At 44.2% G+C, this 27,430-nt stretch overlaps 1 protein-coding gene across 3 annotated transcripts in view; it reads right to left on the reverse strand.

Annotated features, from left to right (window-relative positions):
* The window catches only part of dclk1a (doublecortin-like kinase 1a), an 84,385-nt gene that overhangs the window by 35,842 nt on the left and 21,113 nt on the right, over positions 1-27,430 (reverse strand). For all 3 annotated transcript variants that reach the window (XM_072445869.1, XM_072445867.1, XM_072445868.1), the window contains exons 4-5: positions 26,951-27,050; positions 14,224-14,328 (exon numbers count right to left, since the gene is read on the reverse strand). In XM_072445869.1, the coding sequence (XP_072301970.1) occupies positions 14,224-14,328; positions 26,951-27,050 (205 nt within the window). The remainder of the gene's footprint in view (positions 1-14,223; positions 14,329-26,950; positions 27,051-27,430) is intronic.

Here is a 27,430-nt window from a genome sequence, read left to right on the forward strand (position 1 = left end):
AAGAAGCCAAAAAAAAAAAGAAAAGGCCTCCGAAAGCGAAGAGGCCGTTCTCGCAGTTCAGTTTGGCAGATCGGGCTTTTTCTGGCGGCGACAACAAGTGTTTGGACATTCCTGTGATCTCAGACAAGAGGCAGGAGAACGGGCGTATGTTCAGTTCCAAAGACGGTACAATAAAGCGGGACGGAGAACGCCGGGTACAAAATATTCACGCAGGTGCTCAGTTTGTCCTATTTTAAAGTCGGTCAGGCGGCTCCGTAAGCCATCGATGATCTTTGAGAGCCAGTCGTTGTTTCGGCGTCGCTGTAACGAGTTCAGCTGCTGCAATTATCGCCGTAAAACTATCATCGCACACGTTTTGCGCTTTAGCGGAAGCAGGTTGCCAGGTAATGAATAGGGAGCGTTGTTTGCTAATGTAAAAACGCTATGACAAAAAACGGTGCAACATTTTTTCTATTAAAAGTTTCTCCAAGAATTGCCACTGCAAAACAGAGACGCAAAAAGCATGAAAATGTCAGTGGGAACAAGGATTTTCTTTCCCCATCGAAGAACAAGCAAAAGTACAAATGATTTTGTCGTGCGGAAGCTGCGGGGAGGCCATTATTTAACCATTAGTGTAAATATCAATACGCCGCCTTGGAGCCAAATCTGAACCTGCCACCAGATATCATTTGTTTTCACGCAACGTTCTCGTGTCGCACAATTTGTTAAAAAAATAATAATGAGGAGTGGATTACCGTAACCGCCGATCATGCGTAACGTTATGACCACAGGGCGGCTTTGGAGGAAATGAGCATGTGGTTCTGATCATCACGTTTAAAGAGTTAAATGCAACTTTGTCCGTGATCAATGTGACAAAAGGTTCAAAAACGAGTCATTTCTACGTTTAAGTGACTTTCCACCTTCTTCTCAAGTCTGGTGAACCAGGTCTGTACCGTATTTTCTGGACTATAAGTCGCACCAGCCCCAAAAAAAGCATAATAGAGAAGAAAAAAAACATATATAAGTCGCACTGGAGTATAAGTCGCACCAGCCAAAAAAAAAGCACAATAGAGAATAAAAAAAACATATATAAGTTGCACCGGAGTATAAGTCGCACAAGCCCAAAAAAAAGCATAATAGAAAAGAAAAAAAACATATATAAGTCGCACTGGAGTATAAGTCTCATTTTTGGGGGAAATGTATTTGATAAAATTCAAGACCAAGAACAGACATTTAATCTTGAAATGCGATTTAAAATAATAACAGATTAGAGAACATGGTGAATAGGTGTACGTATGCTAACGCTAACACCTTCAGCTACATGACGCACAGACAGAACTGTGGTAAGTGTCTGGTATGTTAACGTAACATATTAACAGTTATTCAGATAACTATAGCATAAAGAACATGCTAACAAGTTTACCAAAGCATCAGTTTTACCCCAAATCACTAAATCCATTGAATTCTTCTTCCTCTGTGTCACTTCTAAACAAATCCACAAACTCCAGAGGAAGTGCAGATTCTTCTTCTGCGTCGCTTAAAGCCTGGAGCGCCCTCTTGTGGTTGTCAGTGTGAAAATAATCAACATGTGAAATGCAGTTTCCAGTGTGAAAATAACAAGTAATATCACAAGTCGCTCTGGAGTATAAGTCGCACCTCGGCCAAAACCATGAAAAAAGGTGCGACTTTAGTCCGGAAAATAGGATAAATCCAGTTCTTCAGGGGAATGTATTTAACTTAAAACCCAGTCACAATTGTCTCCTGTTGTTGTGCAAAGCTTGAGGTCACAGTGCTCCCCCTCACTGATGGATCATTAAACATTCACGTTCCTAACCCAGAATCGTATCTCGTCGAGACTTTGCGCTCGGGAGAAACTCGGGGCCGAAATATGCGAACGCTCGGTTAATCTGATCTGCCGTGAGCCGTGGCAGAGCAGATGGTGCGAGCGCGAGTGAGAATCCTCCTCGCTTTATTTCGGGATCATGTGAGCGTCGAGGCCGGGGCGGAGACATCATCAACGCTGATGGACGACGTCAGGCCAACACGCTCTGCAGTGCCACTTACTTATAAATAGTGCATAGGTTTGTGAGAGCGGCTCCGAACAAAGAAAGATGTAACCGATGCACACATAGTACAGTAAATGATACACTAAAGACAACAAAACAACAAGAAAAAGTCAAGATATTTGCCAAGGAAGTGAACGTATCAAACAAAAACACTGGATATTGTTGGGGTCTAAAATGAATTGATCAATATTAGAAGCTCTTAGATGTAAAGGTCTCTCAAACACATTTCTTAATACAATTGTGTCAAAAGTGTCACATAAAATATAAACTAATAATAATCTAAAGTTTCAGTCATGAATCTCAAACGTGGAAGTCGCAGGGTTTCTACAAAACTCAAAATACCACAGCGTTTAGGAGACAATGCTAACGCTAGTCACGCTTCTTTGACAACAACTTAATGTGCTCCATCCTTTTCTGCATGAGATAATAAAGGCGGTAATAATATAGAGAGATATGATTCACTGGTTTTTAATTCCAGCAAATGAAACGCGGAGGACACAATGATTCAGACGTGAGTAAATCGTTTAACGTCTTTCACCGCGAGAACATCGCCTGTTCCGGGGAAAACGCCACGGCTGCTGCTGTTTTTCAGGCGCTAGTTTTTATGGAGCCGCTGTATTGATTTAGCATATTTCTTGGAACCTGCTTGGAAAATAAATGAGCCATGACATGAAATAACACAGAAATCCTGATGAGACGCAGTTTAAACAATACAGTCCTCAAAATGCTCAAAAATATGAATTGTGCTTGCGTTAGTAGCGTTAATTACTTTTACTGTTACTATTTTAGATGTGATATTCAGGCTTGAGTTATGGTAACGACCAAAAGCAGGTCTCGAGGCGCTGATCCCCAAAGCAAATCGAGACAATGGAAAATGGCTCAACGATAAGACCAAATAATACACTTAAAATCACATCATCTAGAAATGGGTTGGACAGATGGATAAATGTATTTTCCTGCAGTACTTGTCATGAGGTTATCTTTAACGACCCCTTTTACATGGACTAAATCTAATTCTTGGTGTCAGTGGCTACAGCTTAGTGACACGGTAGCACAGGGGTTAGCGAGTTTCCTCCGGGTGCTTTGGTTTGCCCACCTAAAAACATGTAAAGAGCCAGGAAATTAGCACTTGAGCTACAAATGCATCTCTCCTGATAACGCTAATGTTTACTGTCAATGTCCCTGTCTCAAATAAATAAACTGACTTAACTTAATTTAGCTTTGAAACAGGAATTGTCATGAGCAAAGAACACGTGCTCAAATTTACTCTTCATATTGGCAGCTTTACGTCTCTTTAGGTTGACCGAAAAAAACAATAAATAAATAATAATCATAAATGTAATTGATGCTGTTGAAGAGAATATGAGTAAATGACATCGCCATGTTTTGTTCATTGCCAATATAAAAGGAGAAAACGTGTGAATGTCTGCTCTTCTTCGGACACGTTTCCCGTCCTCAACTGACATCTGCGCTCGTCTGCTCACGAGGCCCGTCTCTCCACTCTTTGTCTGTGTTTGTGTCTCTGTTTGCTTCTTCAAACTGATCAATCTCTATTTCAGAATAAATGTAACTTGTCCTTTTCAAAAACAAAAAACAAAATGGCTTTCCGTATTTAATTCATGAACAAAAACAAGATCAAAAGCTAATAATTTGCATTTAACGCACAAAAAAAGTCAAAATTCTGAACCACAAAACCACTATAGATTAAAAAACCAAAGCACATCATTGACGATTAGACATGACCGTGATTAATTGCCCAGCCTAACATAGCATTAAACAATTAAAATCTAAATATAGCTTTTGAATGGCAGAAGTCTTTAGATGTTCCATTTGCCTCAAACTGTTAAAGATCATTGCTGTAACATGTGCTCCAACTGGTACAAACACAACAATACACATTCACAACTGAACTCAGAATGCCATGAGCGTTCATATACCGAGGACCAAAACGGTTTTAGTCTCTGGATTTGGCAACAAAATAAGAAAAAAACACAAAATAAACAACTTAACCATTACGATTGTTATTGATTTATGCACGTTTACTTCAAGTCCCTTTAAACTCCAGAAGCCAAAAAGAAGAAAAGAAAGAAAGAATAGAAGAAATGTGCACTTCAAATTAAACAAAAGTACATGTAATCTCTGTGTGTGAGGCGAACGTCAACGAAACTGCCTCCGAGATGAGGTTTAGCACGGCCCGAGTACATGTCCGCAGCTGCAAACGCCCCTTTGACAAGTGTCAAAGTATTAAAGTACTTCCTCCTCTCACACCTTGTTCTGTCGCATGGGAGAGAAGAATCTTATCAAGTTGGTGGAGTTATAATGAATACAGGACTTCAAGGCTGCCATCAGCGCAGCCCCGCGATGAGCAGAAGGCTTTTAAATTAATGGACTCTTTTATGGCGTCTCTGACCGAACTCGACTGAATGAGAAGAGAGAAAAACAGCTTTGTCCCAGTATCAGCGAGTACAAAGCTCCGTGTCCACAAAGTGAAAAATACAGGGTTTAACTTCTGAAGGTGACACAGGCGTGAGCGGATGTGCCAGCGATCTCGTGGTAATGGAGCAAGAGGAAGTTATTATTGTGGTTTGTAAATTGAGATTCAGGAAGGATTTGAATGAAATGGGTCCGATGTGGCTCATGATGCAGCCACAGAGAGGTCAGGAAGAAAACAACCACAAATGAGAGCGTGCAAATGGGAAATGTAAAATGTATACTGAGAAAACTGCATGTTTTACTGGAAAAAGTAAAGAATGAATCATACACAGAATTTGACATGTTTTACAACTGTTTACATTTTGACTTAACCCTTAAGGATTTTTTTTGTGTATGGTTCATTCTTTTTACTTTTCAAAATAAAACAGAAATACAAAATCACTTGGTTGTTATTTGGTTTCTTCAACTACTAACTTCACAAAAAATTGCCAAAAGATACAGTATTTGTTTGTTTTTGTTTTATGTTTTTTATTCCGGTTCTATTTTTTATTTTTTGGTTAAAATGTGTTAAGAATTAATATTTAAATTAAAACACTTGCACAAAGTTAAATTTAAGTCTATTTTTTTTAAACTTGATTTTCCCCTAGAGTTTGCATGTTCAATTCTCCTGCTGTGCTTGAACTGTGCCTGTGCAAAACCACCAGAGTGGACAATCTTATCTCTAAAAATGGCTTTGCTTTGTAAGTTTGAGCTTGACACAACTCATTCTCTGCTCTTAAAACATCTGCCCTGGAGCAGACTGACAAAAAGACCTTCTTCAAGCGCCACAACGACTCGTTCAAGTGTCCAAGGACAAACTCCAGTCATAAACATTACCACCTCAGCCAAAATGCAATACAGGGATTTCTCCTGGAAATGAAACTGCGAAATAAGAAAAATATCTCATCCCTACAGCAGAGGTGTAAACGTTTAAAGTTCTGGATGTGAAGAATAAATTAGCACAAGCGTGGAGAGCTGCACGACTGGTCAGGCCAAAATAATCTGAGCGAAATCAAAATGTTTTTTCCTTAATTTGGCGCTAGCTTTGACAAGTAGGTCCCATCTCTGCTGGAGGCAATGTGCTCAAATATTCACACATTTATTTGGACACTCCAGAGCTGAGAAACTGTGAAACTAGATTTACAAGGTTAAATACTTCTGTTACTTCTGACAGATTGGAAGAACAAGCCTTCAAATCCTGACCACAATTTACCTGAAAGTATGATTTTTTTTATTATTATCATTATTATTATTATGACTCTATAGCTCCTAAGTTTCCTTAAATAGACATTACTGCTTCTACAACTGATGATGGAACTCAACAGTGGGCTAAGCTAAGTTATGAATCCATTTAACTGTAAAGTTTGCAATTCTTTTATATAAAGGTTGTCAAAAGTATGAAAACTCAGATACTACACACTTATTTAACTTGTATTGAATCTCATTTGTAACATCGAGCCACATTTTTTGCCAAGTTTTTGAATAATCTTGAGCTTTATCATAACTACATCCAGTTGGTAACATCAAGAATGAAAATAACAATTCTTTTGTGCTGTTTAAAAAGACTCTAAAGTGTGTGACATTCATGTGACTTTTGTGCGACTGTCCTGTTCTTTCATTCATCACGTGTGTCTTTACATCGCTCTGGGACACAGTCTTGGCCTGAGCGTTACATAACATGCTTTTACTGTGTGTTACTGCGGGCATAATTCTGACAGTGTGAAGAGCATCACTCAGGGTCAGGGCCGCTCTCCCTCTCTTACTCACCCTGTCCCCGTCCCCGTCCCCGTCCCCGTCCCCGTCCTCACACTCACAAACACTCTCCCAGTGATGGATGACAGCGTGTTTTCAAAAAAAGACCGGAGTAGATTGGGAACATTGGCTGTGACGATCTGTTGTGATTGAGTTTCCTCCGAACCAGGACATGATTGTGACTAAGACCTCCAGCCAGGAGCATCACTCATCGAGCCATTTGAACAGGAAAACACTGCCTTTTTGGGTGTTACAGAAATATATCCTTCTGCTACTTTGGCTGCTACTACAATGACTACTATAACTATTACTATTACACTTATATTACATCTCCAAACTTAGCTAACTATGGGATGTATAGCGGTTATGCAGAAGACATCGCAGAATGTTAACAGAGAGTGGCAAAAATGCATAAATAACAACGCTCAATATTTAGTTTGTGCCTGAAAAGATAAAAAAAAAGATAGAAGATACAAATCAAGTGCCGTAAACAGAAAACCAGATAAACAACAGGAACACTGCAGCTACTCTCACATTTATCACTGACTTTGTGTCCACACGCAGATGAACTGATTACCTTTATTTCCTTAAACCAGACGTTTCTGAGTTGAGGAAATTGATTGTTGAGTTGAAGTGTCCTTTATCTCCCCGTCATTAGAAGCTAAACTCTGCACATTGGCTGCAGCTACATGATTGTACGTGAAATGTAATCTGTTTTATGTCCATGTTATTTGGCTTGAAATGTAATCTGTTTTTAATTGTATTGGACCCAGGAAGACGAGCTGATGCCATCCATTCGAACAAACAAACAAACAGAGAACCTGCTTCAGATTCTATTTTGAATTCACTTTGTAAAGGTAATCTGAGCAAAACAAAAGCTCCAGGGACAAAAAATCAGGCACATTCTATCAGTTGTGCTCCAGAGGAATAATGAGGGGCATTTTAAAAAATTAAATAATGTCAGAAATCCTGATGTCACTTCTACTAAACCGCTTTTATTCCTGTAAGAACCATGAACACTACGTACATGAATACTACTAATGCAGTTCCCATTATATGACAGATAAGTACTTTCACCGATTTGTATGAGAATAACATTATAAGTATTTGGCACAAGAGAATCAGCAGGTAATCGTCGGGAGGAGGCTAATTGACAGGAAGTCATTGCCTTATTTGGGCGTTGCACATTTATGTATGAGCGACCACTGCTTCTGTTCCGGATTTCCATGGTTACCAGAATGAGTCTGTTCTTTTTTTTTCAAACCAAACTTCCTCTCTGTCTCTTTCTCTCCTCCTCACAGTCTCTCGTCCTTCTTTTCCTCTCTTCTTTATGTTTTTCTCTCCATTCTTACTCTCTCTATTGCTCCTCTTTCTCGATGTTTCCCTTCCTCTTTTCTCACCATCTGCCTCCTCCCTCCCTCCATCGCTCTTGCCCTAACCCCTCCCTCTCTCTCACTCTCTCTCTCTCTCTCTCTCTCTCCTCCCTCTCTCTCTCTCTCTCCTCCCTCTCTCTCTCTCTCTCCTCCCTCTCTCTCTCTCCCTGCCTCCTCCCTTTCCCTCTCTGACTCTGAAATTGTCTCTCTGCAGTGTAGACAGAGATGGCCCGGATCACACAGACCATGACTCATCCTCATAACCTTTTCCCCAAAGTTTCACACAAGTTTCTCTCCGTGAGCCACACCTGCCGTCCTCCATCTTGTCTTTCTCTGCTGCATCGACTCATCTTTACCCGCGGCTGCATCGTTGAAGTCTCCTCTCTTTGTACAGACACTCTCTGGTTGGGTTATTGGGATATGACGCTGATTGTTCCACTGAGAGAAAGAAAAACGTGTCTAAACTGATAATCATAGCGTGAAAGGTGTTCATAAGTAGAATTCACATGCATAAGTTCAGTTTTAGAACAGCCAATGTATTATATATATTAGACTTCTTCCTGGTTTGTGTTCAATAAGTAGTTTTATTATGCGCAGTTACATTTGGTGATTGGTCAGTGTGGGTTGTCATGGCCATTTTTCATTCAGCTATAATATGACCTTTTATTGGTGGAAAGAGACAAATTCCATGAGATGAGACAAAACACAAGACCAGGTTCAGAAGGACACATGACCAGATTTTGATAAATTACATTACATTATGAACTGGTTTTTATGAATTATTTTCAGTCAAAGCAGTGGTTGTCATTATGATGAACTCAACTTACAGGTTTGCCTTGAGTTAACTGACGTAACGTTTTGTCATTTTGGACTTCTGAACCAGAAAAGACACAGAAAAGCCCTTTCCCCATCTCTAACGGGACCGTCCTGTCGGTGGACCGTGTGCCACAGCGGGTTTTCAACCTGCAGCAACTCAAGAAGAGCTGAAGACATTCGAATGTAATGTACCGCATACTGGGGTAGACTGCTCTCCACTGGGACAAGACATTTTCAACGCATGAAGATGTGTCACGAGATCTTCCGGTCCCATCCCAAATATTCTAGTTTGGAAATCATCACAAGATTAAGACTGTTTAGACCAGTTGCAATACATTTCTATAACATAATTGATGAAAACAAATCTCTTACAATACAATACAAATTATTGCATGTTCAATACAAACTGCACTGCTTTTTGTCAGCTTCCTTAATCCTGTCCTGTATTTCTTATTTCATGCATCTGTACGTTCCTAAAAATGCATGTACTCGAGCCTCATCTTCCAGCCTTTAAACTGGATATTTAGATCGAATGGAAGAAACACATTCAAAAGCATTATCTGTGCTGCTGCCTCTTCCAGTGGGGTTTCTCTGCATTACATCAGTCTCACATTTCCAAACAACTATTACAGGAGGATATCAGAGAAGTGTGAGCTGCATATAAAACGCTACATCCAGCACCAGTCAACGCTCAAGCTGTGCAATCACAAAGAACACGTTTATATTTGTTGAGCTAATCAGCCTTAACCAGCAGACAAAAATTAAAATGAGCTCGACTTCTCGGGGGACGTTTGTGACATTCCTGTTGTGAGACGCAGCGTTCGGTTCAGCGCGATACAAACACTGGTGAGTTACGTTTACAAGAGTGCACTTTTAATTAAGGGTGTTTAATATTTCACACCATGTACCACCAGATCTAAACCTGATCCATTACATCATCATTCAATGACTAAATTGGGCCCAAATAAAGTTGAGATAAGACAAGATAAGATAAGATAATCCTTTATTGTCCACGCATGGGGAAATTTCGGTGTTGCAACGCAGTAAAAAGGACGGATAACTTATAGGAAATAGAAGAACTCTTATAAACAAAACAAAAAACTCTTATTAACAAAACTCCTCTCATATCTTAGTAGGGAATGGAGGACAAAAACATGAATAAAATAAAAAGATAAAGATTAAAATGAAATAAAACAAGTAAAAATAGCTAGCGTAAGACTAATACTAATACTAATACTAATACTAATGGTAAGTAAACACTTATTTACATCAGTTATATGCACATGAATATGGCCTTAATTGCTTGTGAGTACGACAGTAATTGCACATGAATATGACGGTATTGTACATGGTTAAGCCAGTATCGCACATGAATATGACAGTATTGTACATGGTTAAGTCAGTATTGCACATGAATATGGCGGTATTGTACATGGTTAAGCCAGTATCGCACATGAATATGACAGTATTGTACATGGTTAAGTCAGTATTGCACATGAATATGACGGTATTGTACATGGTTAAGCCAGTATCGCACATGAATATGACAGTATTGTACATGGTTAAGTCAGTATTGCACATGAATATGACAGTATTGTACATGGTTAAGTCAGTATTGCACATGAATATGACGGTATGGCACATGATTAAGTCAGTATTGCACATGAATATGACGGTATTGTACATGGTTAAGTCAGTATTGCACATGAATATGACTGTATTGCACATGATTAAGTCAGTATTGCACATGAATATGACGTATTGCACATGGTTAAGTCAGTATTGCACATGAATATGACGGTATTGTACATGGTTAAGTCAGTATTGCACATGAATATGACGTATTGCACATGGTTATGTCAGTATTGCACATGAATATGACTGTATTGCACATGGTTAAGCCAGTATCGCACATGAATATGACGGTATTGTACATGGTTAAGTCAGTATTGCACATGAATATGACGGTATGGCACATGATTAAGTCAGTATTGCACATGAATATGACGGTATTGTACATGGTTAAGTCAGTATTGCACATGAATATGACTGTATTGCACATGATTAAGTCAGTATTGCACATGAATATGACTGTATTGCACATGATTAAGTCAGTATTGCACATGAATATGACGTATTGCACATGGTTAAGTCAGTATTGCACATGAATATGACGGTATTGTACATGGTTAAGTCAGTATTGCACATGAATATGACGTATTGCACATGGTTATGTCAGTATTGCACATGAATATGACTGTATTGCACATGGTTAAGCCAGTATCGCACATGAATATGACGGTATTGTACATGGTTAAGTCAGTATTGCACATGAATATGACGGTATGGCACATGATTAAGTCAGTATTGCACATGAATATGACGGTATTGTACATGGTTAAGTCAGTATTGCACATGAATATGACTGTATTGCACATGATTAAGTCAGTATTGCACATGAATATGACTGTATTGCACATGGTTAAGTCAGTATTGCACATGAATATGACGGTATTGCACATGATTAAGTCAGTCAAGTATTGCACATGTTCAGGGCTAAGAGTGTTTGTTATACAGTTTGACAGCAGCAGGAAGGAAAGACTGTGATTAAGAGATAATCTAAGTGGCTCTGTCTGAGGAATAACACAAAAGAGGACACAAATGTGGATAAAACCTACAAAAATGTAATCAAAGTCTATCATTTCAGAGATGCCTCATGTATTACAGTTTTAGAGACACTGCTATAAAGTAATTATTCTGGAGTTTGTTTTTTGTTTTTCATTAGTTTCAAAAGTGTGGTGTCGATTTTCTTCAAACTCAATTGTCAGGTCATTCACTTGAAACGGATATCATTCCATTTTAACATCACATTTTATAGTAAGTACCAGTTGTGTTGCTTGTGTTTTAGTCACACTTAAAGGAGCACTGCGTAACTTTTCTGTAACAGGTGTTTTATTGCTGAAAACACTGCGTAAATCATGTATTCTTACAGTCTGCCCGGCTCGCCCCTCCACAGATCTGCCTCCATAGACACAAATAAGGGTCATGTCATGCTGTGGAACATGAAAGGCAAAGCAATATGTGGAGGGTTGCCGCCACTAAAGCTCCATGGTGCAGCTTTATTAACAACATTGGGTTTCAGTCATTGTGCAGAGCTGCAGAATTGAGTCACCACCAGCCCCATCCTCTCTTTCTCTTTCTCCCTCTCTCTCGCTTTCTCACCGTCATTTTTCATTTTTTACTCCGTTCGCTTGTGAAATCACGCTCATTTGAATTCACATTCCGCACGCACAAGACGCACAGCAAGATGCTCGGCTCGACACTGACAGACGCACATTGCAGCGCTCTCAGATTTATGTATTCAGGGCCTATTTGAGCTGTTTTAATTTACCGCTACACTGATTCAGTAATGAGTTGAAAACACCAAGCAGCAATCACAAAAAACAGCATTAGGATTCCCAACTGTAATCATCATTATCAGCCCCGGGACCCCGTCTTCGCACAACAACTAAGAAAATTGCTAATTGCCACATTGCTAATGAATGAATACCAATGTGAATGTTCTTGGCAATTGTATTTATTGGTGGATATCATCAGGGATCTGCAAAATGAGATTCACTAAACGTACAACTAACGTCAAGACTTAAAGTTCATGTAATAGGCCCAGTATTGTTTAGGTCTCAGTGCTTTTACAACACTGGATTATAGTATTATCACAACTGTTTACACAATCTCTTATATGTTCTGCATTTGCTATTATGATGAAAGGTTAATGTGTAAAATATGTTACAATTATCAAGTTTGTAGAAATGTTCATCCTTTCTGTATGAGCTCCTGTAAAACCTGCCAAACCTTTAAAGGGGTCTCCATGGAGATATGATTTGTTTTGCCTGGAATGGTCCACTTTCTTAGATCGGCCCGAAGGCTTTCATAGACAGTGTGAAATGGGGATGAGAGCGAAGGACATGCAGCACATAGTCGGAGTCGGGATTCAAACTCACGACACTGCGGCCGGCAGCACTTGGAGCCCGGCATGTGTGCTGTGTCTTAACCACTCCACCACCGGGCAGCATAGAAGAGTCCATTTCCAAGTCAGATCTATGTTGAGCTGAAGACGTCCAGTTTAAGTCCATGCGGAGGCGCATCCTGAGCTTCCAGCTTCTTTGAGGCACATTAAGTGTTCGAGCAGCGAAAACACAAACCAAGCACCGGGAAAAACTCATCCAGATGCAGCTCTTGGAGTAAATGATGATATTCACTAAACTCCGCTCGCCTCTGAAGTATCTGCTGGACACAGACAAGCATTGGAGCCGAACGCTGCAAAGCAAATACACCAAAGCCACTCTCAAAGACAATATCCACACGGGAAACACAACAACTCCTCCTCGGGCGCACGTCTGCTGCTGAGTCTATATATTCAAACGTACAGGATCCAACTCAGGCGTCCGGCGCAAATATGGACGCCTGAGATGTTCCAAGTTTGGGATGTTGAAATTTGACAATATGTATTCCATTTTGTCCACATCTGATATGTTGTACTTAAAAATAAAGTTGCAACCCACTTATTTCCGCTCAAATCAATAATAAAAAAGAATGGTCAAAACACAATAAAAGCTCAAACTAGGGTCAATCAAACCATCCTCTAGAAACCAGCTTTACTCTTTTATATGTTCAACAAAGAAAACCTTGGCAGAATTTAAAATCTGTTTTTCCTGTGTGAAGAGCTTGTTTCTACAAAACTCCAGAGGGTCACGTTCACAAAGAGAGCAGCCACTTGTTCGTACTCCAAAGGGTTCAGCAACAGCTTCAGTTATAATTGGGGGTCATTTTAGTCAGGAAAAATAGGCCCTCAGCGTAGAAATAAATCCAAAAACAAGTACAAAAGGTTCCTCACCTCTGGGGCCCGGACGCCCCTGAAAAAGAGACGCTAAATCTCAGTGGGACATTCCTGGTTTAATAAAGGTCAATGAATTCAAGATAAATCTGTTCAAAGCCTGTGGAATATTCCAGACAAAGAAACATCTGAATGAGACTGAGCAGGTGACAGACCCTCTGCTCATAAACTGTACGCAAATGTATAGCATTAGTTTAGAGTTCTCTTGTGAGGGTAAGTCTTACTAATGCTGAAACCATTTTATTAAAAGTACTTATACGATCGTTGTTAGTGTTTATAAAGTAATTATTCACGTTTTATTCTGTGCTACAGTATTTAATAACTATTAAGCCATAATATGTACCAATTTTTGGCATCATATGGATGTTATTGGGCTTTATCCAAACATGTATCCATAACTTAAAGGGGCTGTACACAATATTTGTCATATACTAAAGTAAACTCTGTTGTGCCTCTTTGCATCTAATTAGAGCGTTTTATGATCTGCAATGAGACTCATGCCAGTTGTTGTTTCACCATGACAGACACTCGCTCTGGCCTCTGAAACTCAGTGCGGTGAATAATTGGGATGTTCGGAATGCAAAAAGTAAGTGTAAGTAAGTTAAAAAGAACTAGTTGTGTTTTTAAGAGCACCATTAATATGCATTAATATGTGCTTAGCAAACATTAACTTACACCTGAATATTCACTAACTAACAGAGAAATGACCAATAGCTATAATTTATATGTGGAAAATACTACAGCTTTTAAACATAGATATTGATATAGTGCCTCATCTGTGAGAATTTTAGACACTGAATATGAGCGTTTAGACACCAACTGCATGTACATTTATCAAAACAGAGCTAACGTTGTTGCTTTGGAGTCTTACCAGAGGCGGGGGACTTGCTGCGCAGGGGCTGGACGGTTCTGGGGGAGCTTCTGTTCAAGGACAAGGACATCTTCCCGTAGTTCACTGACTTCATCATCCGACACTCTACAAAACAGACAGAGACGTTTAAACTTCCACTACAGCTGTGTGTACGAGGGAACAAGCTCAGCTCAGACTCTTTTGCATGAATCTTTAAAACTCAAGCTATTTTTATAACTCTGCGTTTACTCCCAAGTCATTCAGTTTTTGTATGAACAAGTAAATCCACAGAAAACATGGAGTTCGCTGCAGCATAACAAGCAGAGCATTGTCAGTCTGACAAACGTGTGCAAACATTACTTACTAAAGAAACGGATTCAAAAATGTGCAACGGGCTAATAATAAGTAGTTAGTCAGACAGAAGACGTGAAACCTTATTATAACTTATGTCTATATATATATAATCAATACATCCTCTCTCCACGGCTGGTGCTGGTAACACTTGTTCAACTGAGTCACCAACGTGTGAATGTTGTTGGTCTTTAGCAGAGATCCAGGACTAAATGTGACATTTGTAAAGGCAAAACTTCAATCAAGAACAAGACAGATATTATGTGACATTTTGATTCGTTTGCACAAAATTCACAAAATATATTGTTGTTATAAAAGCTGGGAAGCACTGCTACATTTACTCAGTTAGTTTTCCTACATAATACATTTACTGCACTTGAATAACACTTAGTTTGAAGTAAAATAAGTTTATGTTCCACTTCCCACTTTGATAACAAAAGTGTCATCTGAACAGATTTGATTCATTTTTCTGTCTATTCTTTGGAAATTCCACAATATGTCCTTAGTTCAATGTTTTGCCTGTCCAAAATATTCATATTTTGAATACATTTTATGTCCAAACTGTTTCTCCAAATACATTTCTTTCACTCTTACTACCATTGCTTTTTACTTCTACTTGAGTAATACTTCATATAAAGTAAGGTTATTCTTATTTAAGTACATATATGGGCTACTGTTTATGATGGGACTTATTATACTTATGCATGTACTGCTAAACAATGTATATAAGAGAGGCAAACACGTGGCCTCGTCGTGCCGTTTCTCTTCTAACAATAATCCAGAAATAAAGTAAAACAATAGAACAGAGTTGTCTATTCTCAAGGGGAAAGTTTAATTCTGTTCAATCAGAATGAATCTCCCTCGTGTGGACTCGTGTGTCACTCTCATGTTCCTCGTGCAGCATAAGATCTGATCACAGACATGTCATAATCACTTTTATGCTCCAGGTTTGAACTGAAAACGTGTCACATGAAGTAAGGGCCAAATTATATATATATTTTTCCCCGTAACAGCCTCCAACAGTTCTGATTCAGCAATATTACATGTTTTCTTGAATACTGTAAATCCAGTCTTTTGAATAAAATAGAGTAAGTACAACAGAACATCTCTAATGGCTTTTTATTGTGCAAACGATGCCCATTAACCTTCAGGCAGCTTTTCAGATTCATTTGGAGTGAAGGCTCTGACTCACAGACGCAGTATCTGTCAGCGCTGCAGTAAATGAGGCGTGTGATAGTAAAAATACACACTGGGCCTTTCCCGCTCCTCTTAAATCTACTGTTCATTAAGCAGCACCATCACCACTCATTACCAGAGGAAGAACAGCGGACACAGTTTCTAAAAACATGTCTGTGTGTTTTCTAGTACGATGTGCGTGAAGTTTACAAAGTCATGTGTGAACAGTGTGGACGGTATAATATGGGTAAAACTAAGAAGAGGTGTTCATTTTGGGCCCAGTTTGAGTTCTAAAGTAGATTTAGTTTGGTCTTGCTCTTCTCCTGCTTTAGTCCTGGTCTAATCCAGGTTCAATTCCAAATTTAGTCCAATTTTAAGATAAGATAAGATAATCCTTTATTGTCCACACATGGGGAAATTTCATGGTTGCAACGCAGGTAGATACAGAGGTAGATACAGAAGAAAAAAACAGATCACTTATAGGAAGTTTGAAAAACACTTTCAGTAGAAGATCTCTTATAAACAAAAACTCCCATAGACAAAACCTCCCATTTCCCAACAAGGGATGGAGGGGAAAAATAATAAAGATAAAATAAATAAATACCATTGCATGTGATCACGACAGTAGTTGCACATGAATATGAATTTGATGTGTTTAAACAGATTCAAGTCTGTCACTTTTCTGGTGGAGGGTTCACTAATGCATGATTCTTCTTTCTTCTTCTTTCTTCTGTTTGTACCTGGCTCGTTCTGTGGTAATAAACATATCTTTCTCCATGGAGACGCCACCGGGTCAAGTTACGGGTCAGGTCTGTGGAGAGGCCAGAATGCATGCTTTTCAAGGTATTTTTGGAACAACAGGCAAAGTGATCACATCTCCATGGAGACAAGAAGGTGACGCACTCTTAAGGTGAGGGTTCATGATTACACTGGGTTAGGGTTGAACTGAAGTGCTCCTCATTCATTCCTCCCTCACACGCCCCAGGGCTGACCGTCGGAAATGTGGCTGCCGACCCCATCCAACAGCCTCTTCCGCCAACACTAATCACGCAGTAAAGTGTATGTACAATCACACAGACTGACACGTGTGGGGCCCCAGAGCGGACGGCGGTGCATCGTGTTACCGTGACGACAGCGTGTCAGGGCCGAGACAGGCGCGGTAATTACACTGTCAGGACAGGATACTTCAGTGTGACAGGTGCAGCTTCCATAACGCGGTGTCACTGTGGGCCCCACACACTACGGGCCCCACACACTATGCGCCCCACACACTACGGGCCCCACACACTACGGGCCCCACACACTACGGGCTCCACACACTATGGGCCACACACACTATGCACCCCACACACTACGGGCCCCACACACTACGGGCCCCACACACTACGGGCTCCACACACTACGGGCCCCTCACACTATGCGCCCCACACACTACGGGCCCCGCACACGACGGGCCCCACACACTACGGGCTCCACACACTACGGGCCCCTCACACTATGCGCCCCACACACTACGGGCCCCGCACACGACGGGCCCCACACACTACGGGCTCCACACACTACGGGCCCCTCACACTATGCGCCCCACACACTACGGGCCCCACACACGACGGGCCCCACACACTACGGGCCCCTCACACTATGCGCCCCACACACTATGGGCCCCACACACGACGGGCCCCACACACTACGGGCCCCACACACTACGGGCCCCACACACTACGGGCTCCACACACTACGGGCCCCTCACACTATGCGCCCCACACACTACGTGCCCCACACACGACGGGCCCCACACACTACGGGCCCCACACACAACGGGCCCCACACACTACGGGTGTGGGGCCGACATTTACCGGTCGGTCTACGTTCCTACCCTCACCTATGGTCATGAGCTTTGGGTAGTGACCGAAAGAACAAGATCGCGGATACAAGCGGTCGAAATGAGTTTCCTCCGCCGTGTGGCTGGGCGCTCCCTTAGAGATAAGGTGAGGAGCTCGGCCACACGGGGGGAGCTCGGAGTAGAGCCGCTGCTCCTCCACGTCGAGAGGAGCCAGCTGAGGTGGCTCGGGCATCTGTTCCGGATGCCTCCTGGGCACCTCCCTCGGGAGGTGTTTCAGGCATGTCCCACCGGGAAGAGGCCCCGGGGAAGACCCAGGACACGCTGGAGAGACTATGTCTCTCGGCTGGCCTGGGAACGCCTCGGGATCCCCCCGGAGGAGTTAGAGGGAGTGTCTGGGGAGAAGGAAGTCTGGGAGTCCCTGCTCAGACTGCTGCCCCCGCGACCCGGCCCCGGATAAAGCGGCAGAAAATGGATGGATGGATGGATAAAGTATTTCTAAAGTGATAAAGTATTTCTAAAGTGATAATGTATTTCTAAAGTGCTTATTAGACACTGTATTGTATTATTCGCTCCTCGCTCTCGGAGATAATCTTTAAATAAGGCTCAGAACTCGAACCGTCGCAATAATTACTGTATTGACTTTAATTAATGATAACGGGGGCTCAATATTGTGTGTACATTCTGTAATTGATTTGCGGTACAATATGATTTGAACTGTAGGAGGTTGAATAATGTTCTATGACTAATTGTTCTATCATTATAGATACAAAGAACTAAATTGTTTCGTTCAGCTTTTTATTTAGAGAAGCTCGTGTTTTTTACCATTACTGTACATTTAAAAAGGACTTTACTGGGTTTATCCTGCTTTAGTTACCATTAAAATAATAAGAAATTAATGTCAGAAACCAGGGCGAACGTCAAAATATTGAGCTCTATTATGTTATTGGGAATGTAATAATCATACATTTGACTGAAACTAAATAAAACATAATAATTAAAACTATGACGGAAATTACATCTATTTGCATTGACTAATAAAACAAAACAAAATTAAAATGAATTCATCACATAGTAGACAATATTAAAAATCAACGTCCAAGGAACACAGTTTGATGGTAAGAATTTAGATTTGACTAATAATATAGCAAACTAAAGCTAATTATCTGACCAAAGACAAAAACAAAAGTGAAATACTCTGGGAATGTGTGAAGTGTTGTGGGTTTCTGAGAGAGAGGAAAGTGTGGAGTCAGGCATGAAGTAATAACATGTTTATTGACTCGTGATGATGCTGCAGATGGAAATGAACCACAGCTGCTCACACTGTGTCATGTCGCTGTTGGAATCATCTCTTATTAGCGGAGAGAAAATCAGAAAAGGAACGAGATACAAACTAAAGTGGATAATTAGTAACTACGTGAATCTGAAACGCTCTAATTCAAACAAACAGGGCAATGATGTTTGTGACTTGATATTACCATGTCCAATAATAAAGATGAAACTATTACACTATAATCTACTTAGAAAACAATATTCTCTATTCAGAAGGCCATTGCCACATAAAGACGACAGAGTGGACGTTTTCTGTGTATATACGATGAGCTTTTAATAGGAATTACAACTTTTCTTCTTTCAGAAATGGCAAAAAACTAGGGCTGGGCAACGATTAAAATTTTTAATCGCGATTAATCGCATTATTTCCCTGATTAATCACGATTAATCACATTCTTACGTGCAAAATTCAAAATCAATTCAAAAGAAGTGTAAAGTGCATCAGCATTTTTATTCAGTAGCAAATATTAAGTATTCACTCCACAATCATTAAAGATGAACAGGCCACTTCAGAGGTAACGTCAGAAACATTGTAATCTCATGAAACATTAGACACTCAAAACACATTTTAGGAGCAGCAGAACCAGTCTAGTAGCAAATGTCCCTAAAGCAGAAAACACTTCAGTACAGTTTGTACATTCTTAGAACTTGACACTAAAGCCCCATAACATGAGTTGTGCAAACAAACACTTAACCAAATAATAACAAATAAATACATTGTGTACATTTTAACTTAAACAATGTTATCAAACACAAAACTAAAGTTATTGCCACTGCCAGGGCATTGAAAAGAACCAGAAAAGTTTGTAGATTCCTAAAACTGGGTGTTTTTATTACTCCTCTGCACAAACCTGCTCACGCGGGCCCCCGGCGGAACCTGCTCACGCGGGCCCCCGGCGGAACCTCTCACGCGGGCCCCCGGCGGAACCTCTCACGCGGGCCCCCGGCGGAACCTGCTCACGCGGGCCCCCGGCGGAACCTCTCACGCGGGCCCCCGGCGGAACCTCTCACGCGGGCCCCCGGCGGAACCTCTCACGCGGGCCCCCGGCGGAACCTCTCACGCGGGCCCCCGGCGGGCCCCCGGCGGAACCTCTCACGCGGGCCCCGGCGGGTTGCCTCGGCTGGCGCCTAGCAGCTGACTTTGTAAAGTTAATAAACCAAAGCCATGATCTGTCAGTAAACTCCATTTACACCACGAGAAAAGCAGCACAGCACAACTCCTCCACTGAGCATGTGCAGGACGATTCGACTCCACTGAGCATGTGCAGGACGACTCGACTCCACTGAGCATGTGCAGGACGATTCGACTCCACTGAGCATGTGCAGGACGACTCGACTCCACTGAGCATGTGCAGGACGACTCGACTCCACTGAGCATGTGCAGGACGACTCGACTCCACTGAGCATGTGCAGGACGACTCGACTCCACTGAGCATGTGCAGGACGACTCGACTCCACTGAGCATGTGCAGGACGACTCGACTCCACTGAGCATGTGCAGGACGACTCGACTCCACTGAGCATGTGCAGGACGACTCGACTCCACTGAGCATGTGCAGGACGACTCGACTCCACTGAGCATGTGCAGACGACTCGACTCCACTGAGCATGTGCAGGACGACTCGACTCCACTGAGCATGTGCAGGACGACTCGACTCCACTGAGCATGTGCAGGACGACTCGACTCCACTGAGCATGTGCAGGACGACTCGACTCCACTGAGCATGTGCAGGACGACTCGACTCCACTGAGCATGTGCAGGACGACTCGACTCCACTGAGCATGTGCAGGACGACTCGACTCCACTGAGCATGTGCAGGACGACTCGACTCCACTGAGCATGTGCAGGACGACTCGACTCCACTGAGCATGTGCAGACGACTCGACTCCACTGAGAATGTGCAGGACGACTCGACTCCACTGAGCATGTGCAGGACGACTCGACTCCACTGAGCATGTGCAGGACGACTCGACTCCACTGAGCATGTGCAGGACGACTCGACTCCACTGAGCATGTGCAGGACGACTCGACTCCACTGAGCATGTGCAGGACGACTCGACTCCACTGAGCATGTGCAGACGCCTCGACTCCACTGAGCATGTGCAGGACGACTCGACTCCACTGAGCATGTGCAGACGCCTCGACTCCACTGAGCATGTGCAGGACGACTCGACTCCACTGAGCATGTGCAGACGCCTCGACTCCACTGAGCATGTGCAGGACGACTCGACTCCACTGAGCATGTGCAGGACGACTCGACTCCACTGAGCATGTGCAGATGCCTCGACGCCACTGAGCATGTGCAGGACGACTCGACTCCACTGAGCATGTGCAGACGCCTCGACTCCACTGAGCATGTGCAGACGCCTCGACTCCACTGAGCATGTGCAGATGCCTCGACTCCACTGAGCATGTGCAGGACGACTCGACTCCACTGAGCATGTGCAGACGACTCGACTCCACTGAGCATGTGCAGGACGACTCGACTCCACTGAGCATGTGCAGGACGACTCGACTCCACTGAGCATGTGCAGGACGACTCGACTCCACTGAGCATGTGCAGGACGACTCGACTCCACTGAGCATGTGCAGGACGACTCGACTCCACTGAGCATGTGCAGGACGACTCGACTCCACTGAGCATGTGCAGGACGACTCGACTCCACTGAGCATGTGCAGATGCCTCGACTCCACTGAGCATGTGCAGGACGACTCGACTCCACTGAGCATGTGCAGACGCCTCGACTCCACTGAGCATGTGCAGACGCCTCGACTCCACTGAGCATGTGCAGATGCTTCGACTCCACTGAGCATGTGCAGGACGACTCGACTCCACTGAGCATGTGCAGACGACTCGACTCCACTGAGCATGTGCAGACGCCTCGACTCCACTGAGCATGTGCAGACGCCTCGACTCCACTGAGCACGTGCAGATCCCTCAACTCCACTGAGCATGTGCAGGACGCCTCGACTCCACTGAGCATGTGCAGGACGACTCGACTCCACTGAGCATGTGCAGGACGCCTCGACTCCACTGAGCATGTGCAGGACGACTCGACTCCACTGAGCATGTGCAGACGACTCGACTCCACTGAGCATGTGCAGACGCCTCGACTCCACTGAGCATGTGCAGGATGACTCGACTCCACTGAGCATGTGCAGGACGACTCGACTCCACTGAGCATGTGCAGATGCCTCGACTCCACTGAGCATGTGCAGGACGACTCGACTCCACTGAGCATGTGCAGGACGACTCGACTCCACTGAGCATGTGCAGGACGACTCGACTCCACTGAGCATGTGCAGGACGACTCGACTCCACTGAGCATGTGCAGACGCCTCGACTCCACTGAGCATGTGCAGACGCCTCGACTTCACTGAGCATGTGCAGATGCCTCGACTCCACTGAGCATGTGCAGGATGACTCGACTCCACTGAGCATGTGCAGGACGACTCGACTCCACTGAGCATGTGCAGGACGACTCCACTGAGCATGTGCAGGACGACTCGACTCCACTGAGCATGTGCAGACGCCTCGACTCCACTGAGCATGTGCAGACGCCTCGACTCCACTGAGCATGTGCAGATGCCTCGACTCCACTGAGCATGTGCAGGACGCCTCGACTCCACTGAGCATGTGCAGGACGACTCGACTCCACTGAGCATGTGCAGACGCCTCGACTCCACTGAGCATGTGCAGACGCCTCGACTCCACTGAGCATGTGCAGACGCCTCGACTCCACTGAGCATGTGTAGATGCCTCGACTCCACTGAGCATGTGTAGATGCCTCGACTCCACTGAGCATGTGCAGATGCCTCGACTCCAATGAGCATGTGCAGGACGACTCGACTCCACTGAGCATGTGCAGACGACTCGACTCCACTCAGCATGTGCAGACGCCTCGACTCCACTGAGCATGTGCAGACGCCTCGACTCCACTGAGCATGTGCAGACGCCTCGACTCCACTGAGCATGTGCAGGACACCTCGACTCCACTGAGCATGTGCAGGACGACTCGACTCCACTGAGCATGTGCAGACGACTCGACTCCACTTAGCATGTGCAGACGCCTCGACTCCACTGAGCATGTGCAGGACGCCTCGACTCCACTGAGCATGTGCAGGACGCCTCGACTCCACTGAGCATGTGCAGACGCCTCGACTCCACTGAGCATGTACAGGACGCCTCGACTCCACTGAGCATGTGCAGACGCCTCGACTCCACTGAGCATGTGCAGGACGACTCGACTCCACTGAGCATGTGCAGGACGACTCGACTCCACTGAGCATGTGCAGGACGACTCGACTCCACTGAGCATGTGCAGGACGACTCGACTCCACTGAGCATGTGCAGGACGCCTCGACTCCACTGAGCATGTGCAGGACGACTCGACTCCACTGAGCATGTGCAGGACGCCTCGACTCCACTGAGCATGTGCAGGACGACTCGACTCCACTGAGCATGTGCAGGACGCCTCGACTCCACTGAGCATGTGCAGGACGCCTCGACTCCACTGAGCACGTGCAGGACGACTCGGACGCACGTCTGCTGCTGAGTGTATTCTACGGACATGAGTCCGGCGCGTCAAGAACGCGCGTCCGGGGCGTTTGTCTTTCTAATGTTCACTTACTTACTCTGCATAACACAACGAAAGCGTCTCCTCTATTGTCATATTCCAAAAGCCATATTTCCTCCTAATAATGACTCTTATCAGCTTGTTTGTGTCTGAAGACGTGATCGACAGCGGGAAAGAGCAGGAGCCGCTGTTTACGACTCACATGAAGAAGAGTTCATGCACGAGGTCAGAGCGGGGTGAGGTCAGAGCGGGGTGAGGTCAGAGCGGGGCGAGGTCAGAGCGGGGCGAGGTCAGAGCGGGGTGAGGTCAGAGCGGGGCGAGGTCAGAGCAGGGGTGAGGTCAGAGCGGGGTGAGGTCAGAGCGGGGCGAGGTCAGAGCGGGGCGAGGTCAGAGCGGGGTGAGGTCAGAGCGGGGCGAGGTCAGAGCAGGGGTGAGGTCAGAGCGGGGTGAGGTCAGAGCGGGGCGAGGTCAGAGCGGGGCGAGGTCAGAGCGGGGTGAGGTCAGAGCGGGGCGAGGTCAGAGCAGGGGTGAGGTCAGAGCGGGGCGAGGTCAGAGCAGGGGCGAGTCAGAGCGGGGCGAGGTCAGAGCAGGGGTCAGGTCAGAGCGGGGCGAGGTCAGAGCAGGGGTCAGGTCAGAGCGGGGCGAGGTCAGAGCGGGGCGAGGTCAGAGCGGGTGAGGTCAGAGCGGGGCGAGGTCAGAGCGGGTGAGGTCACAGCGGGGCGAGGTCAGAGCGGGGCGAGGTCAGAGCGGGTGAGGTCAGAGCGGGGCGAGGTCACAGCGGGTGAGGTCAGAGGGGGCGAGGTCACAGCGGGCGAGGTCAGAGCGGGCGAGGTCAGAGCGGGGTGAGGTCAGAGCGGGGCGAGGTCAGAGGTCAGAGCGGGCAAGGTCAGAGCGGGCGAGGTCAGAGCAGGGCGAGGTCAGAGGGGGCGAGGTCAGAGCTGGCGAGGTCAGAGCAGGCAAGGTCAGAGTGGGGCAAGGTCAGAGCGGGGCGAGGTCAGAGCGGGCAAGGTCAGAGCGGGCGAGGTCAGAGCGGGGCGAGGTCAGAGCGGGCAAGGTCAGAGCGGGCAAGGTCAGAGTGGGGCGGAGCGAGGGGTGAGACAGGGACAGACGCTGCACTCGAGCGGGTGAGGACTGGAGAGTGAGCGAGTTCAAGAGACGAGGAGCGTCAAAACGAGGTCAAAGGGACGGAAAAAAAGGAATAAATCTTAAATTGAGAGATATTAGTTTAGTTGCATAAATGTAATAAATGATATATAGTCTTCATAAACAAAAATAAGGCATTTTACTTGTGGCTTTATGGGATTATCCTGCTTTATGGCTGTCAAGGGCATAATGCAGTTTCAATATCATTGTTTAATGTGATATTTTCTGTAGCAATATTCTGTACTTCAAAATGTATTATTGTGACCAGTGTTTTCTGTCCTGTAGTGGAGACAGTGTCCACACTGTCTCTCCACTACAGGAGAGACAGTGTCCACACAGTGTGGACACTGTCTCTCCTGTAGTGGCGAGACAGTGTGGACACTGAGGTGCTCCGCCCACACAGCTTCAGTCAAGTGTCACTCACACAGTCACACAATAACAGGGCCAAAGCTGCAGCAGCACACAACAACACAACCACACAACAACAACAACAACAACAACACAACCACACAACCACACAACAACACCACAACCACACAACAACAACACAACAACACCACAACCACACAACAACAACAACAACAACAACAACAACAACAACAACAACACAACCACACAACCACACAACAACACCACAACCACACAACAACAACACAACAACAACACAACAACACAACAACAACAACAACAACACAACCACACAACCACACAACCACACAACAACACCACAACCACACAACAACAACACAACAACAACAACAACACAACCACACAACAACAACAACAACAACAACACAACAGTGAGGAGGCACAAACACACAGTAAATGAGTTTCCACTGGCACAAAGTAAACAGCTCACTTCAGGAGCATTTAGGCCTGAAATACATTCTCTTCAAGCTAAAGACTGAGAATTAGCAAATATATGAAATGATAATATATGTAAATCTCAGTGGACTGAAGTCAGAGCAATAAACGTTGGAGAAGACTGGCCAATGTAATAGAAAAAATACTGTTTGTCACAACTATATTTAAACTGTTCATAAAAATATCCATATAAGCCTGTTTTCCCCGCACTTCTGCTGCTGAAAGTCACAGTGTCTTTTCTGAACAATACTGCAGGAATCTTGGTTGTTTATGTCCCGCGCAGTGCATTCTCTTATTCCAACAGTGTTCACTATGTACGTGACCGTTCTCTCCTCCCCCACACGGGCCACTGCACATCCTCTTACCTGGAACAGGCCCGTTCATGCTCTGCAGCTTCTTTTAGAGCTCTGCACATGGATCTATGCTCAAACCACGCTGAATAAACCATGATCCGCAGAATCATCACCTATACTATGCACAGCAGTGAGATCATCATTTGCATTTTGAGTTCAGCTCCTGTATGGTCAATTTTTCTTTTCCACTCTTGCATGCAAACGTTAGCCACTAAATATTGATGAACAGCCCAAGTCTTGCTTTCTCATCCGTGAAAGGCGCCGCACGCTCCCGGTCACTCACATAATACACTGGACTCTTAACACTCTTGTACATGTTATAGCATCAGTCAGGAGGAGTCACACTCGCAGATCTCTCTCAGAGTAACCTCACTCTCCATCTCTCCCGGAGACACATCTGCTGCTTCTGTGTTCGGAGACTTTAGACCAAGGTCATTGTTCAAGGTCGAGCTGCCGGTGCATGACACACGACACTTTACTTACTTTACTTTATAACACAGAGTTTACCTGAAGTGTTTGCACTAATCATTTCAGTGTAGTAGTGTTGATATTTGTTGTCTATACACGTAAAGACTTTGTGCCTAAGACAAATGTGCCTTTGTGTGAGGATGTACTTTCATTTAAAGTAACAGTATGTCACTTTCTGGAGGGAAAGCTGAAACTACACTATAGAACATTCTCTGTGATGATACATGCAAATTATGGCATTCTGTGTAGTAGTATAGCCAAAGGAACAACATTTCCATGGAAACAAGCAGTTATCTGAAACGAGCCAGTAAAAATCCTATAGGTTTGGCTTCAATGACACGATACTTACGTTTGTTTGTTTGTTTGTTTGCTTGTTTGTTTGTTTGTTTGTTTGTCTGTTTGTCTGTTTGTTTGGTACAGCAGTTCACAAGCTTTCTCATGAAAAGGCTGTTACATTTGGATATTATTGTATGGATTTGAAACAGATTTGTAACAAATTGTGTTCGTTTTGGCAATTGCTGACCAAACCGACCTGTTTAAAGTCCTTCATCACAGACTAAACACTGGGTTCATATTTGATTGCTCCTGAAAGGTAATGTTGTGCTCATGGTTTGTGGAACAAAAAGAGGATTTATGTCACACACCTGTTTCATCCAGCATCAAGTCGTCCTGGTAACGATATTTCTCTGGTCCACATGCCACAAAGATGTCCTCATCGCCGAAAAAATCCTGCAGGCACGACACCTAAAGGAACAACATATAAAATATGTTTTACATTTAGTCGAGAAGAAGAGTATCTGCAAACAACACAGCAATACAACAAGAGAGCAAGGACAATAAAGTCACATACAGACAAGTATAACAACAGAAATACGGCACCATGATGTTGTTTTCAAGTTACTGAGTGTGAACTTCTATTTTTAGTTATTTAATGTGTTGCACTAGGATTGTTGGCCTTTGGAGCACAGGTGAGAAGTCTGCTGCGCTCGTCCCGGGAGAGACAGGACTTATTTTGTTGTGTTTGTTTTGAGTGAGGGCCGCGGCTGTGGTCTGTTATAATGAGACACTAATTACTTCTGTATTCTCAGCGCGCCGCATGAACTGGACGTGCGGACAGAGAGGAG

This window comes from Eucyclogobius newberryi, unplaced genomic scaffold (assembly GCF_026437365.1).
Source record: "Eucyclogobius newberryi isolate DKJ021-1_F unplaced genomic scaffold, fEucNew1.0.hap1 SCAF_15, whole genome shotgun sequence".
In the NCBI taxonomy this organism is placed as follows: domain Eukaryota; kingdom Metazoa; phylum Chordata; class Actinopteri; order Gobiiformes; family Gobiidae; genus Eucyclogobius; species Eucyclogobius newberryi.